This window comes from Felis catus, chromosome A1 (assembly GCF_018350175.1).
Source record: "Felis catus isolate Fca126 chromosome A1, F.catus_Fca126_mat1.0, whole genome shotgun sequence".
Taxonomy (NCBI): Eukaryota; Metazoa; Chordata; class Mammalia; order Carnivora; family Felidae; genus Felis; species Felis catus.
The window spans coordinates 176,377,891-176,391,794 of NC_058368.1; the positions used below are offsets into that span (position 1 = coordinate 176,377,891).

The 13,904-nt window shown below is 52.8% G+C and overlaps 1 protein-coding gene across 2 annotated transcripts in view; it reads right to left on the minus strand.

Moving 5' to 3' along the window:
- The window catches only part of ERGIC1 (endoplasmic reticulum-golgi intermediate compartment 1), a 103,597-nt gene that overhangs the window by 38,143 nt on the left and 51,550 nt on the right, over positions 1–13,904 (minus strand). For both annotated transcript variants that reach the window (XM_045035416.1, XM_045035408.1), the window contains one exon: positions 9,571–9,643. Coding sequence is in view for 1 of the 2 variants with exons in the window: in XM_045035408.1 (XP_044891343.1) it covers positions 9,571–9,643 (73 nt within the window). In the remaining variant the exon portion in view is untranslated. The remainder of the gene's footprint in view (positions 1–9,570; positions 9,644–13,904) is intronic.

Below are 13,904 nucleotides of genomic sequence, written 5' to 3' on the forward strand. Positions count from 1 at the left end.
CTGCTACCTGTCAGGCACTAGAGACAGTGGGTAACGCAGTCAGACACGGTCTCTGTCTTCATCAACCTTAGAGACACCACTCGCCTCCTTGAAAAATACCTTCCACCAACTATGATTATTGCTTGGTTGGAAAGTTGTGGGGTGACAAGGGAGGGATAACAGGACAAGTGACCTCTGGGGAGAATGGGCCAGAGGGACTTCTCGGAGGAGATGGGAGCGGAGGCCTGAAGGAGGAGGAGGCTGCCCCAGCAAAGAGGTGGGGGTGGGGGAGGGGAAGATCTTTGCGACAGAGCGTGCAGAGGCCTGGAAGTGGCTGTTTGGGGGAACTGAGGAAAGGTCACTGTGGCTGCAGCGTAGAGCGAAGGGAAGTGGGCTGTGTGATGCAGCTGGGGAATGGGCAGGGGCTGTGTCAGGGAGGCCCGGAGGCCCTGGTAAGGCCTTCACACTCCGTCCAGACAGAGTGCAGCCACATGGTCAGTCTTGCCCTTTAACAGGCTTCCTCTGCAAGGAAGACCGACCGGAGGGGCCACTGTGCACTGGGGAAACCACACGGAAGGCAAGAGATGGCCTGGATTGGGTGTGTTGTGGGAGGGGGGTGCGGGAGGGAGGGATGCCAGATATGTCAGCTATGGGCCGTGGGGGGCTCAAGGGAGGCATGCAGGCAGACCGCCACGTGTCTTGCTGGAAACACTTGTTGGGCTGGGAGCTCCTGGAAGAGCAGTGAGGAGGGAAAAGCACTGAGTTGCAAACGGCTGTGCTGAGCTCGAAGTGTCGTAGAGGCATCTTTGAAGAGCCGCTGAGTGGACGCCGGGTGGCCGTGTCTGAAGGCCACTTCTGATTCCCAGAGCACTCCCCAAGGGGAGAGGGGACCGAATCTAAAGGCTCGGCCCAGTGGGCAGGTATGGGGGCAGTGCTTGAAGTGGCTGGGCTGTGGCTACTGAAGGCATTAATTAGGGTCCAGTCCATAGGCTGTAAATAAAGGCTTGCAGCTCTAAGCAATTAGACTCTAAGAAAGCCTTGTACATGGCCACATCTCTGGGAAAGAATGAGTCAGGTCAGGGCAAGGGCATTTTGTTTTCACTCAGAGCCTGTCTTTATGCCCCTAGCACTTAATATGATGTAGCTGGTGCTCAATTAAGAAACAGTGGGGTCCAGGGGCACCTGGGTGGCTCAGTCGGTTAAGCCTCCGACTCTTGGTTTCAGCTTAGGTCATGATCTCACAGTGTGTGGGGTCAAGCCCCACATGGGATGCAGAGCCTTCTTGGGATTCTCTCTCCCTCCCTGCCTCTGCCCCTCTCCCCTGCGCTCGCTCGCTCTCTCTCTCTCTCTCTCAAAATAAATAAATAAACTTAAAAATAGTGGGCTCCAGTCGTGAGATTGAGCCTCACATCAGGCTCGGTGCTGCTTGGGATTCTTTCCCTCCTCTCTCTCTCTGCTCCTCCCCCACTGGTGCACATGCACACATTTATGCATTCACACATGCATGCCCTCTCTCTCAAAATTAACAAACTTAAAAAAAAATATGTAGGAAAAAAAAGAAACAGTGGGCTCAAAAAGTCACCTGGGGCTTGTTTCCTTGCAGGGGTCACAAGGATGCTCCTGAAGACAAGAGACTGACAGATGTGGTTTGGCCTTCAGACTGTTGGGCCTCCAGCCCACGAAGTCAGGAAAATCCCAACTGGGCCTATGTGCATTCATGTTGTTCCCATCTGATCCTGTGAAAATGTCCTGATCCCCATTTTACAATCAGGAAACTGAGGCTCAGAGAGGTTGAGTGCCCTCTCCAAAGTCACACAGCAGGAAATAGCAGAGCTAAAATCCCACCTAGGTCTGCATTCGGCCTGAGCCCCAGACTTTCTAGGGCTCATGCTGTCTCCCCTCCCTCTCGCCCTCAACATCTAGGATCAAGGGAGGAAATGGGGGAGGAGGGCAGGCCCTCTGAGGCCACACACAGGGTGTGGGGAAGAGAGACAGGGGCTTGTACTTGGCAGGCTCATAGTGTTGGCCCCCATCAGAGAACAAAGAGAACAAATTAGCCAGGGGGAAAGGAGCAAGCAGGACCACAGGAGGGTATGCTGGAGGATGGACATCTCCACAGCCAAAAGGGCTCCTCCTCGGCCTTTAGCACCCAACTTCTACCCCAGCCTTGATGTGCAACTCCAGAAGGTTGTTGAGTAATGACACTACTGGGTGATTAACAGAATGGTCACCGAGGGAGAGGGAGAGCCCCCGGCTTCCTTTCCCAAACTAGCGAGACTCTTCCTTGTAGCTACTCACCTTTCCCACCTCGGAGGTGGGGCCTCAGCACATCACCGGCGGATTGTGGGATGATGTCATCCCCTGGCAATCCTCTGGAGGTGACCTCAGTGCGCAGAGAGGTGAATGCCAGGTGTGGCACCAAGGTGAGCTCACCCTCGAGGCCCCAGGGGGCCTCTCCTAGCCCATGGAGCCCAGGCTCTCCAGTGCCACCTAGCATAAAGGGGCTGAGCTGCTGGGGAGGGGTGGAAAGCCCACTGGCCTGCAGAGCGTAGGCCAGTCTGGTTTTGTAAGGCCAGAACTGGCTGTTCCCAGTGCATTCCTGAAGGGCCCCAGGCTGCAAGATAAACGAAGTTCAATCACCTGTGCCGCCTGCCCAAGGAGGCCAAGAGATCCACCTTCGGAATCCAAAGCGGAATGTTCCAGGGCTGCTGGCGTCCTCCTACCCCCAGCCAGCACTGCAAGCCCTCCTTTAGCCTGCCACCCGCAGACGCCTGCCAAGGCTAGCGAAACTGGCTGGGGCTGAACTGATTTTAAAAGGTGAACGGACAGCCAGAAATCAGCCCGCCTGAAGGGACAATACAAGCTTTTTTGTGGATTTACTGCTATCTGGAGACTCTCGGGCCTGATTCCTCCTGTCACTAGCAAGGGCGATGAGAAGACTCCTGGGGCAGTGGCAGATACATGTAGGCTTACCTCCTGCCACTAAGAAGCTGGCGGGGCGGGGGGGGGCGGGACCTGGAACAAGTTACTTCACCTCTCTGAGCCCCGGTTTCCTTAACTGTAAAACTGGGGAAGTTTTCTATGAAGTTTGAAGACAGTCAAGATTAATCTACGGTAATAAGTCACAATAGCGGTGGTGGCAGGAGGTACTGACTGGGAGGGGGCACGAAGGAACCTTCCAGGCGGCGGAGATGTGTTGTCTTGATGAGGTGATGGTGACACGGGTATAAGCAGAGGCAAGCGTTCATCAAGTCTCACCTTTAAGATTTATGCGCTTGGCTACTTGTACGTTACAGATACGTCTTGAAAAGAAGGAAAGAAAACCAGGAGGGAGGGGAGGGGGAAGAGGAAGAAAGAAGGGAGACAGAACAAAAGAGGGGTCAGGATTCGGGCTGCTTCCCAGGGGTGTGAGCGATAAAGCTGCAGGCTCCCCAGGGCAGGGGGGTGTATGTTCCTCACCAATCTGAGGGCCTGGCTCGGCCCTTCTTGGTAAAGAGCATAAGGCATCGTGATGCCAGTCCAGACTCTCTCAGTGTTCAAATCCTAGCGCTACCACCTACGAGCTGACTGACCTTATAATGCAGGGGGTGTTGCCTCTACCAGCCTCGGTTTCCCCACACGTAAAACAGGGGCGGTCACAGGTACGGCACAGTAAGTGTCTGCTGCTTTTGCTGTTCCTATAATTATCAGTGTGTACAGAGTTGGTAGCAACAGGCATTCACCTCACAGCACTGTGGCAAGGATTACTGAGGGGCCCACAGCTGGTGCATTACATCGAGAATATGCCGATTACGACCTGCTGAACGAGGGGGCACCAGTCACCCACACAGGGCGGCCAGGTAGCTCCCTCAGCATCCGAGCTCCCACTTTGGGGAAGTGAAACCCACAGCGTCGTTTTGATGGAAGGCACAGTTTCGATACACCCACACAAAGGAAGAAAGAGTCCCGAGATTTATTACTTACAGATCCCAGGAGTGGGTGTGTGTGTGTGTGTGTGTGTGTGTGTGCGCGCGCGCGCGTGCAGGGAGCCAGGGGAGGGCAGGAGCCAGCGGGAGAGAGAGAACAGGGTAGCAAGCACTTATTCCTTATGATGGGGCAGAGGTCACTAACTCTCCTCCGGCTTCACTCTTCAGTAGCTATTTTGAAAGATGCCCCAGGCAAAATAAAGGCGGGAACTCATGGCGGGCATCCTGAACTCAAGTCCTTATCTTAGTGTCCAGACTCTGGGTGTGAGGAGGGTTATCACACTGTAAAATGCCTAGGCAGCAACTCAGAAAAAGAAAGTTCGTTCTCCTCAGAAGCTGCTTTCTTGTCATAGGGATTAAATGTGTTCATGGACGTAAGGTGCTAGCACAGCCCCTGGTATATTCTAAGGCCCGCATACAAGGTGGCCCTGCTTATAACGAATCGAAGATGTCCCAGCTCTAAGCAGCTGGCTGGTGCCAGGCACGACGCCGGAGACTTTCACATGTAGTATCTCATGTAATACCCACAGCAGGAAGATGTTTAGTAGGGTCACTGTTCTCACAAGGATGAAACCGGGCTCAGAGCAAGACAGATAAAAGACTGGCCAAGATCACATGGCCAGGAAGAGGCAGAGGCAGGATCTGAACCTGGAGCCATGGAAGCCCAGAGCCATGCTCTTTCCACCGCGTTAAGATGGATGGGGCAAGGAATCAATGAAAACCTGAGGGACAAGTGTCCCCCAAGGAGACCTGTGATGCAGGTGTCATCATCTTTCCGATAATCTGCAGGTGCCCATCCCAACTGCACCCATGGCCCAAGTGCCCACAGGGCAAGCAGGTGTAAAGGGTCCATCCCCTTTGTGCCCTACAAGCCTCCTTCTGCCACCTCCCCCTGCCACGCCCTGGTGGGTTGCTGCATCTGACCTCCCGACTGACCGGGACGAGGGCTCCCTGAGCCAGGAGCACAGAGCACGAGATCACCACCCCTGCAGAATGAACGGGGGGAGGTACCAACGTGTGCTGATGGAGGAGAGGGGGGCACATTCCAGTCGGGGGACACCAGACAGCGTCAGGGAGTTGGCTCGATTGCGTGGGGGTCAGTAAGCAGTGGCCATGTAGGGAGAGGAAGAGAGGGACTGGGGAGGTACGGGTGGGGGGGAGCGTAGGTGGAATGTAACGAAGGGCCCTGAAATTCTAGGCTGAGGCGTGAGTCTGATGACATCTATGGAAAACAATTTTATTTGCTTTTAGAAGAGCACTTGAATAGTTCAGATTCCTGCCCAAAGTCGCTGACCTCTGTGCTTAATAATTTGATTTAATGGAAACTTACACAGCAGTGAGGCCCACAGCAAGGGCTTGCGGTGGAAGGGGAGGGATGGAAGTTATGCAAGCAATGTCCCTAGGACCTTGTTTTAAATCCCTACCCTCCAGGTATAAGTAAGTGCATCTATTCCCTACCAGGTGGAGGGCCAAAACCACCCCTTCTCGGCCACCAAGTCCTGCCCACACCCTCCTCTCTACAGCTATTGTCCAGTCTGGCCTCCAGGGTCGTCCTGCCCCAAGTTCATCTTCACAAGAGCGGACCTCGCTGCAGCGTGAAGCCGGTCCAGTCGTTCCATGCTCGGACACCTTCCGGCCTGTCCTTCATGAGACGACCCTGGGTCTCTCACTGGGCCCTAGCTCACAACCCAGGCCTCAGAGTGGGTGACCGGGCTCTGAGGGAGACATCCAGGCATCCTTCCTGGTTGAGCTACCGGCTTCCCCACTGGGGGCCTGCTATGGAGCATCTGAGGACACAGTTCAAGGTAACCACCCAGTTCCCGCTAGGCGGGCAATGGCTTCCTGGAGTTCCAACTGCCTGCTTGGCCACTTCACCCTGGAAGGGTGTATCCAAATGTTCAGGTCAACTCTTCTGACCAAAGAGCAGCAGCTCCCATGCCCCTGGGGGCCCAGAATGCTCTGGGCAGAAAAGCGTGGTATGACAGGGCAGGAGTGCAGAGGCTTTGACTGGAGTGGCCCCACCACTTACTAACCTCATTGTGGCTTTCGCCTCCTGGTGTCTCAGTTTTCCCAGCCGTAAAGTGGGGCTAAGACTACCCGCAGAACCCACCTCAAGGGGTTCTGCGTTGACGACATGAGACGATCACCGTAAAGTGCGAACCTAGGTGGCTGGCTGGCTGGCTGGGCATGTGCTTGCCTAGTATAAATCGTAACTGGAAAGTAGAATACATTGTATCGTACTGTAAATTATCAGTGGAGAGTTCCAGCTACTACATTTTCTTCTTACAGATCCTCATCAGGTTAATAAGTAAAAGCAGCCAAGCCTGGGAAGTCATAGACTGGAATGTGTTGCAGCCACGTTCTCTGAGCAAGGGGGGGGCCTGCTCCCCTAGAAATGTGAAGCCACACAGCACCCCCTATGGGGCCACTTTCCCAAGGATAATTAATGGCCTGTCTAAAGCCCAGGTTAGAGTCCAACCACCCAAACAAACAGGCCTCCTTCCCTACCGGGCTGGGCCAGAATAGTGTCTTATGTCACTCACTGATAACCACGGGTCAGGGTTGGCGCAATGTGGATCCCACCAGCAGTGACCTCATTTCCTTGGGATACAATCTCATGATGGGGGGTGTGGGGGGTTGACCCACTGTGGTCACAAACCTGCCAGGGAGGGCCCGACATCCATTACAGAAGACCTGGGACCTTCATGTGTTCCCAAACTGGCAGGCCTTCCCAGGGGTCAGAGAAACTTCTGATAGAAGGCAGACAGACCAGGAACAATGCTTTTACCTCTGGATTCTTCGCTGAAGTCCTCAGTCCTTACCCATACAGACTCCTTTTGGGCAACTCCTGCACCGTGGTCACACGGCAGCAGGGGGAGAGGGGCGTCAGGGCCACTGCATCATCACAGATGGAGCTTCTGGCCCCTGGGCTACCGACGGCTTTCTCTTCTCATTCCCGCCTCCCTCCCTCCTTCCGGCCACTCACACAGCAAATGGGGAAGAGCTCAGCACGGGCCAGACAAATGGCAAACACACCATGAATGGCTCTCGTAGTCTGATTACCCCACTCACCCCTCATCTTTCTTCCTCTCCAGGGAGGTGCTGGGACCAGAGTGTCCAGGATGCCCCCAGGGGTCAGGAAGGGAAAACCCTGGAACAGGGTAGAAGGCAGAGCGGCGGGAACATACTGTGCTCTTTGGAAAGGAGGGAGCCCTGTCCTGGGTAATGGAACAAGCTGTCCAAGCTCACCTGAGTGGCTCTTCACACAGCAGGTGGCACACGACCTGCTCCAGTCACAACTCACCTGTGGGGGGCCCATTGCCTCACCATGGGCTGAGCTGACAACGGCTTAATAAGCTGCCCTTCACAATGTCAGCAGGAGGCGAGGGAGGCTGCTCTGAGCTCAAGGGAGGGGACAAGAAAATTAACATTCGTGGAGTGCTTATTACATGCCAGGTGCTGAGGGTGGCCTCACAACCTTTTTAGCATTAGATGGGGAATAAATGTGAAGTGAGTAAATGTAGCATGAAGAACTACAGATCCATATTAAAGTGCATCAGGTGTGGCATTAAGTACCTTTCTGGTAAACAGCCTTGTTTAAACCTCACAAATATCACACACCTTCTCTGTTTCCGGCTCTGCTTTTTTTTCTCCAGAGTCTTTTTCACTAATTCATGTACGTTCTAGCTTTGCTTGCTTGTTGATGGTCTGTGCTCACTGTTGGCATTTTCAACTCCTCTGAGCAGGGAACCACTCAGCAAGGAAGGAGGCAGACCTGGTTTCTGACTTCTGGGAGCTCAGGACCAAGAATGAGGCCCATGAACACACAACAGTGTACAGGACCTACCCCAGCTTGGTCCTACCTACTTCATATTCTACTCTCTCCAGTTGCTCACTTTGCTCCAGCCACACTAGCTCTTTATCTGCTCTGTACATACACCAGGTAATTCCTGCCTCAGGGCCTTTGCACTTCTCAGTGGCTCTGCCCAGAATATATAAAGTCTCCCTAGTCCCTGGGACACAGCTGGGGCTCCCTCCTTGCTGTCACACATGTACCCCATTCACCTTGCTGAGAACACGAGGGACCTGAACAGCAGCCTCCCTTCCCAGGGAAGGGGGTGCAGCCTGGAGAGACCAGCAGGTACATGGCACACAGTAGCTCTCAATCTCTTGCTGCTGTCCCTGTTTCTAATTCCAACTCAGGTGACCCCTGAGACATCCAGTGGCCCAAATTTACACAGAGTCACCCCCCATTAGGAGCTGAGTGGGGCAAAGAACATTCTCTGACCCCTGCGTGGTCAGGAGGTCATGTCTTAGGAAGCAGACAAGCCTCCCCAGACCTACAAGCTTTGACTCTAATGCACCCTCTCGTTTGGCCAGCGATACTGAGAGCCAGAGAGTTTGGAAACCTGTCCAGGGTCACACAGCAAGGTGGCAACTGAGCAGGGGGACCTGGCCCTGGGTCTCCCAATGCCTCGTCCAGAGCTCTTTCTACCACTCCGTGAGACCCTCTGGGCTCTGGTGCCATCAGGGTTAAAAACAGGATCAGAGGGACAGGGAAGGCAAACTCCCCCATACCAGTGTAAGCTACAACCAGAAATTAGTTGGCCAGAGGGTGATGGTAGGAAACAGACAAGACTGAGATGTCTGTGGATTCAGGAGACTGGTGGGCCTTGGGAGCCCCCTCCTAACTATACGACCCTGGGCAAATGCCTTCACCTCTCAGAGCTATCTGAGGATTAAAGGTGGTAACACTTACATAGCTACAACGCCCGTCTTGGGCTAAGCAACTATGTTTTTAGTTTCCTATTGTCTTGTGGCCGAGAGGGAGGCAAAGGAAACCAAGAAATTCCATGAGCAAAAAAGAAAATTCCAGTGTTGAACAGGGGAGTGGGTGGCCAGGGCCCAGCCCCGTGATGACTTTCTGGGTTGTAAACACAGGAACGAAGAGCCTTGGAAGCCCTGAGCCAGTGGCCAAGGCAGGAAGCTCTGGGGTCTGATTCCACCTCAGGGCGGCCGCTGGGCTGTGACTGAATAATTCCAATGGCATTCTGTGTTACACATACCCCACAGCATTTACTAGGTTATCCGGGCAACGGATGATGCTAGAAATTGGGGATCGATTCACAATGCGTCAATCGCTGCCAGGAAGCCCACACGGATTCCTCACTAAGTGTGGGCCTGAGAACAGGGAAGGGGGCTCAGTTGAGGGGGGCTGGGCTCTGATGTCAGCAACCCCACCCCCCTCGGGTAGGAAGCGGCACCGTTTCTCTGAACTCCTCCAGCTTTAACATCAAATGACCCTATGATGATTCAGAGGGAAAAAAGTCCACTGGCCAAACAAAGGGACAGCAGAGATGGGCAAATGATTCCTGTCATCTGCGGACCCAGGAAGCCCCCCCACAGAACGGAACCCAGATTTTCTCTTCAGCTTCAACAAAGCAATGTTTGCTTTTGCTCTAACTTCAAAACCCTTTTAAGAAACAGAGGAGCGATGGACGCCATGGGCTTGGAAATGAGAGAGTTAGAAGGTTCAGAGGTCTTGCTTCTTTTTAAAGGCCCTGTCTCCTCTCTTCTGGGGTCCCAGAAAGCTCTGGAATATCCCCTGTGGGGGAATGGAACTTACACTTCTGTCGTTATGAATCCGGTGAGCTCCGAGAGGAAGAGGAAGAGGATGAAGAGGCAGCAGCAGATAGAGACTGGAAGGAACAATACAGAGACACACAATTAAGGGTGGAGGGCACAGGCTGGGGGGGGGGTGGGCTGGCCCCTCCTCCCTCCCCTCTCCCCTCCCATTCCCATCCCTCCCCTCTCCACCCCTGGCCTCCAAGGAAAGCTGCTTAGAGGGAGGGGGAAAGAGGCCCCACCAACCGTCCAAAGCCCCTTCTCAGTCTAAGCAGCCCTGCTCCCGGAGGACTTCCTTTGGTACTGATGTGACCTTCCCAGAGACTGACCCCCAATGTAGGCAGGTCCTCCAGGGGGCCAGACTGACTTCATTCCACAAGAGCATATTAATGCAGAGGTCAGTCAAAAATAGAGGTTGCATGGGGCGCCCGGGTGGCTCGGTGGGTTGAGCGTCTGACTTCGGCTCAGGTCATGATCTCACGGTTTGTGGGTTCGAGCCCCACACTGGGCTCGCTGCTGTCAGCATAGTACCTGCTTCAGGTCCTCTGTCCCCCCATCTCTCTGCCCCTTTCTCATGCTCTCTCTCTCTCAAAAATAAATAAATAAGCATTAAAAAACACAGAGGCCGCAAACTGGTGGCCCACAAATGTGTTCTGTTCAGCTCCAGTGATGTGTATTTCAAACTCTGGAGTTGACACTGAACAATCTGATTGCACATCAAAGTCCAGAACACTCAGGCCCTGGTTCCCAATGGGGTCCGAGGCTCACCAGTTTGCCACAGGCCCTACCACCCCCTCTTGACTCCCTGATTCCAAGGCCGAGGCCAACGGTCTGTCGCCATTTATCACCACCCCCACTGGTACCATCAACGGCGTGCCCATGTCCGCATCAGAGGTCAGAAAGTGAGGAGACTGAACACTTGTGTTTCAAGAGAAGGGACAATTCTTTATGGAAGGAATTCTTCTATAAAAGTCTGAAATGTAGAGAGTGGAAGAGAGTTCCAGAGTTGGCCCATGTCACTCATATTTATCGGGTCAACGGCCCCTGCCAGGGTGGAAATCTGTGACCCCTGGGGCCACTCCCAGGGACAATATATAACAAGTGGCCCGGATCTGGCCTTGAACTCCAGCCCCAGCTCCTGGTACTCCCCCAACATCTGACCACTCAACCACACTGAGCCACGTGTTCTGTAAATATGTGTCTTATTTCTGTTCCTTTGTTCCTGTGGTTCCTGTCAGGAACGTCCTTCCCATCTTCTCTCCTCCTCCCTCTCCTCCCCCTCCTCCTCGTCATCCTCTCTGTGAAGTGGACTCCTCTCTATGCTGCCAGGCCGAGGTCCAGCTCAAAAGTCTCTCCTGGTAGGAGGCTCTTCATCCCCAGATGTGGAGCTGGTCACTCTTCCCTCTGTTCCCAGCCTCTCTTCTCACACTTGCCACATTTTACCGGCTCTTTGTGGCTGTGTCTCTCACTAACCCGATATCCCTGAAGGCAGAAACTCCACAGCTCCAGTGCCTGGCCTGGGGCTTGGCATACAGGAGGGAATAATAGGCAGCGAATACCCAAGAGCAGAGAGTGAGCATTGAGCACGCCTCACCTGGGCTTATCACAGAGGCATGCAGTGGGCAAGGGTTTGCAAAATGTGCCCACTGCTCACCTGCTACGGGTCTCCGGCTAAGTTACTTACCTCTCCCTGCCTCAGTTTCCTCATCTGTAAAATGACAACAGACCTGATGGAGCTTCTCTGAGAATTTCCACAACAGAAAAACTGGGCTCGTAATAGTGCCTGGCGGGTAATAAAGGCTCAAGCATTCGCTCATTATTAGGACTTTCATCAGGGAGTCCTTGGAGGAGTTGGTGATTTGGGGAAGGTGACTGACTGACAAATGGGGTGACCCCTAGTTTCCTGCAAAGAAAAAAAAGTTCCTGGTCCCACTTGCTGATTCTCCTACATTCTTGATGGTTTGCTCCTGGACTGGCTGAGCAACTGTGATGAACACTGAAACCAGTCATTTATCTATCTATCTATCTATCTATCTATCTATCTATCTATCTATCTATCTATCTTAAAATGCAAAAAGATGACTTCTAAGTAAAGAAGGAAGGGAACAAATGTTTGCTGGGCCACTACCATGCACCCTGCTGTGGGAGTGTCACCAGCCACCGTGTCACCTCACACTCCCGCCTGACGGGGGCACGCACCCTTGCGCAGCAGGTAGAAATGGAGGCTCAGAGAGGAAGAGACTGGCCTGGGAAGGTGGGTGGGGAGACAGGCCTGGATCCTATGAATTCTACAGACAATGCCCTAAGAAAAGAAACCCCAAGATCTAGGACTCCAAGTGAAGAACAAGACAGGGACATCCCCACAGTCCCTACACCTCTAAAACCAGACCAACATATGGGATCCTAGAATGACTCCCCAATTCTTCAAACACTAAAAGAACTATATAGGGCAGTATTAAAGGGTTTTACTTTTTTTGCTTCTTTTCAGAAGAGGTAACACATGCACGTGATGAGAAAAATCCTGCAGCTGCATAAAAAGGTATAGTGTGTCAAGTCCCTTTCTCGCTCCTGATCTGCAGCCCCCTGCCCTAAGGTATCAGTGTTACGGTCTTGCGTCCTTCCACAGCACTGAAACATATATGCACAATTCCTTTCTTTCTCTAAGCCAGCTGCAGCATAAGCTATATACATCCTTTTCAACCATGCTTTGCTCACTCAGCAGCCTATGTCTGAAATACATGCCACATCAGTTTACAGGAGTGGCCATGTTTGCTTGCTTGCTTTTGTGGCATAGAAACTCATTTCAAATGTCTTCTCCAGCTGTTGGAAAAATCCACTGCACTCCTGCAGCCACCAATCCCAACTTCCCGGCTCATATCCTTCCCTTTCTCACCTGCAGACTGCAGCTATGATAACTGATCAAGAATCCCACTACCAGGCAGAACACCCTTCACCTGGAATCTTCCTAAACAGTATCACATAGGACCCATGTTTCTGAGTCATTTTCATCCCTCTCACACCTCTCTCAAGCCCCAGCAACCCATCGCATGCTGTAATGGACAGGCACAAAGTAGGGAGGCGTTTCTGAAGGTCAATGCTGACTTAGACCAATCCAGGCCTTCTAACTGCCTTCCTTGCCCTAAGCCTGCAAAAGGGCCCCAACGCTCTAACTCTGTCCAAATTGGGGGTGGGGGGGGGGGGGTGGGGGACAGGGATGGAAGGCTTCCTTCTGAAATCTGTGTGCTCTGTTCAAGGTCTGGATGAAGCCTGGTCAACCCAGCAGGTGGACACGATAAATGCCAAGTCTACTCAGCTGAAACCCAAGTGTCCAACAGCCCTGATCATATACCCTCTGTGACTGCTCCCCCTACCATTGTCCCATACTAGGTGGACAATGTCTCAGTACCACTATGGTCACAGGGTCTAGCCTGGCTCAGAGAAGGTACAGAAAAAATACTTGTTGAATGAATGAATGAAATGAATGAATGAATGAATGAATGAAAAACACGAGGTATGAAGGCAGGTATGAAGTATTTCAACCAGAAAGGCCGTTGTGATACTGAAGGCTTGATGAGGGTTTTCAATCCATGTTTGGGCAAGAAGCTAAGGCTCTCTGACACCACACTTCTTTTGAAACTGACTCAGGCAGTGGACCATAGGAATGTGACCCCTAGAGAATGTGTGTGACTGGGAAACCTGGTGCAGCCAGCAAAGGGGGGCAGTGGACCCAAGACCCGAGACCCAAGACTCTGGGAAGTCAAGGAATTTGTTCAAGGCCAAATGGCCACTTCAGTGAAGGAGGCAAAATTCAAACCCTGATCCGTGAGTGTCCAGGGCCCTTCCCTGTTCCTGCAGTTATTAATAGCATGTATCAAGATGTCATGAAATGGTGTGGCTTCGTGTCTGCTGCCCTGGTAGGCCATGTGCTCCTTAAGGACAAAGACGGGAGCCCATTCATCAACATGATCCCGGTACTTGGTACGGGACCTGGCCCTGGGACCTAGTTAATAAATATTTGTTCACTACATGGTAGCTAAGGGCTGGTTTCCCATGCCTCACGCCTTTTTCCTCTCGTGTAAAGGAATTTGCCGTCTTGCACACTGTGGCCGGGACCGCACATCAGACCACGTCCCTAGAGGGCCATCTGGCAGTACCTTCTAAATTTTACAACACACATGCCCTTTGACCCAGTAATTCCTCTTCTAGGAAAAGTTACCTTACAGAAATAACCATACAAGGATATAAAAATATATGGACAAGGATGTCTGCAACAGCCATAAATCGGAATCGAGACTGTCCACTCCCAGGAGACTGGTTACGTAAACTGTGGGTCGC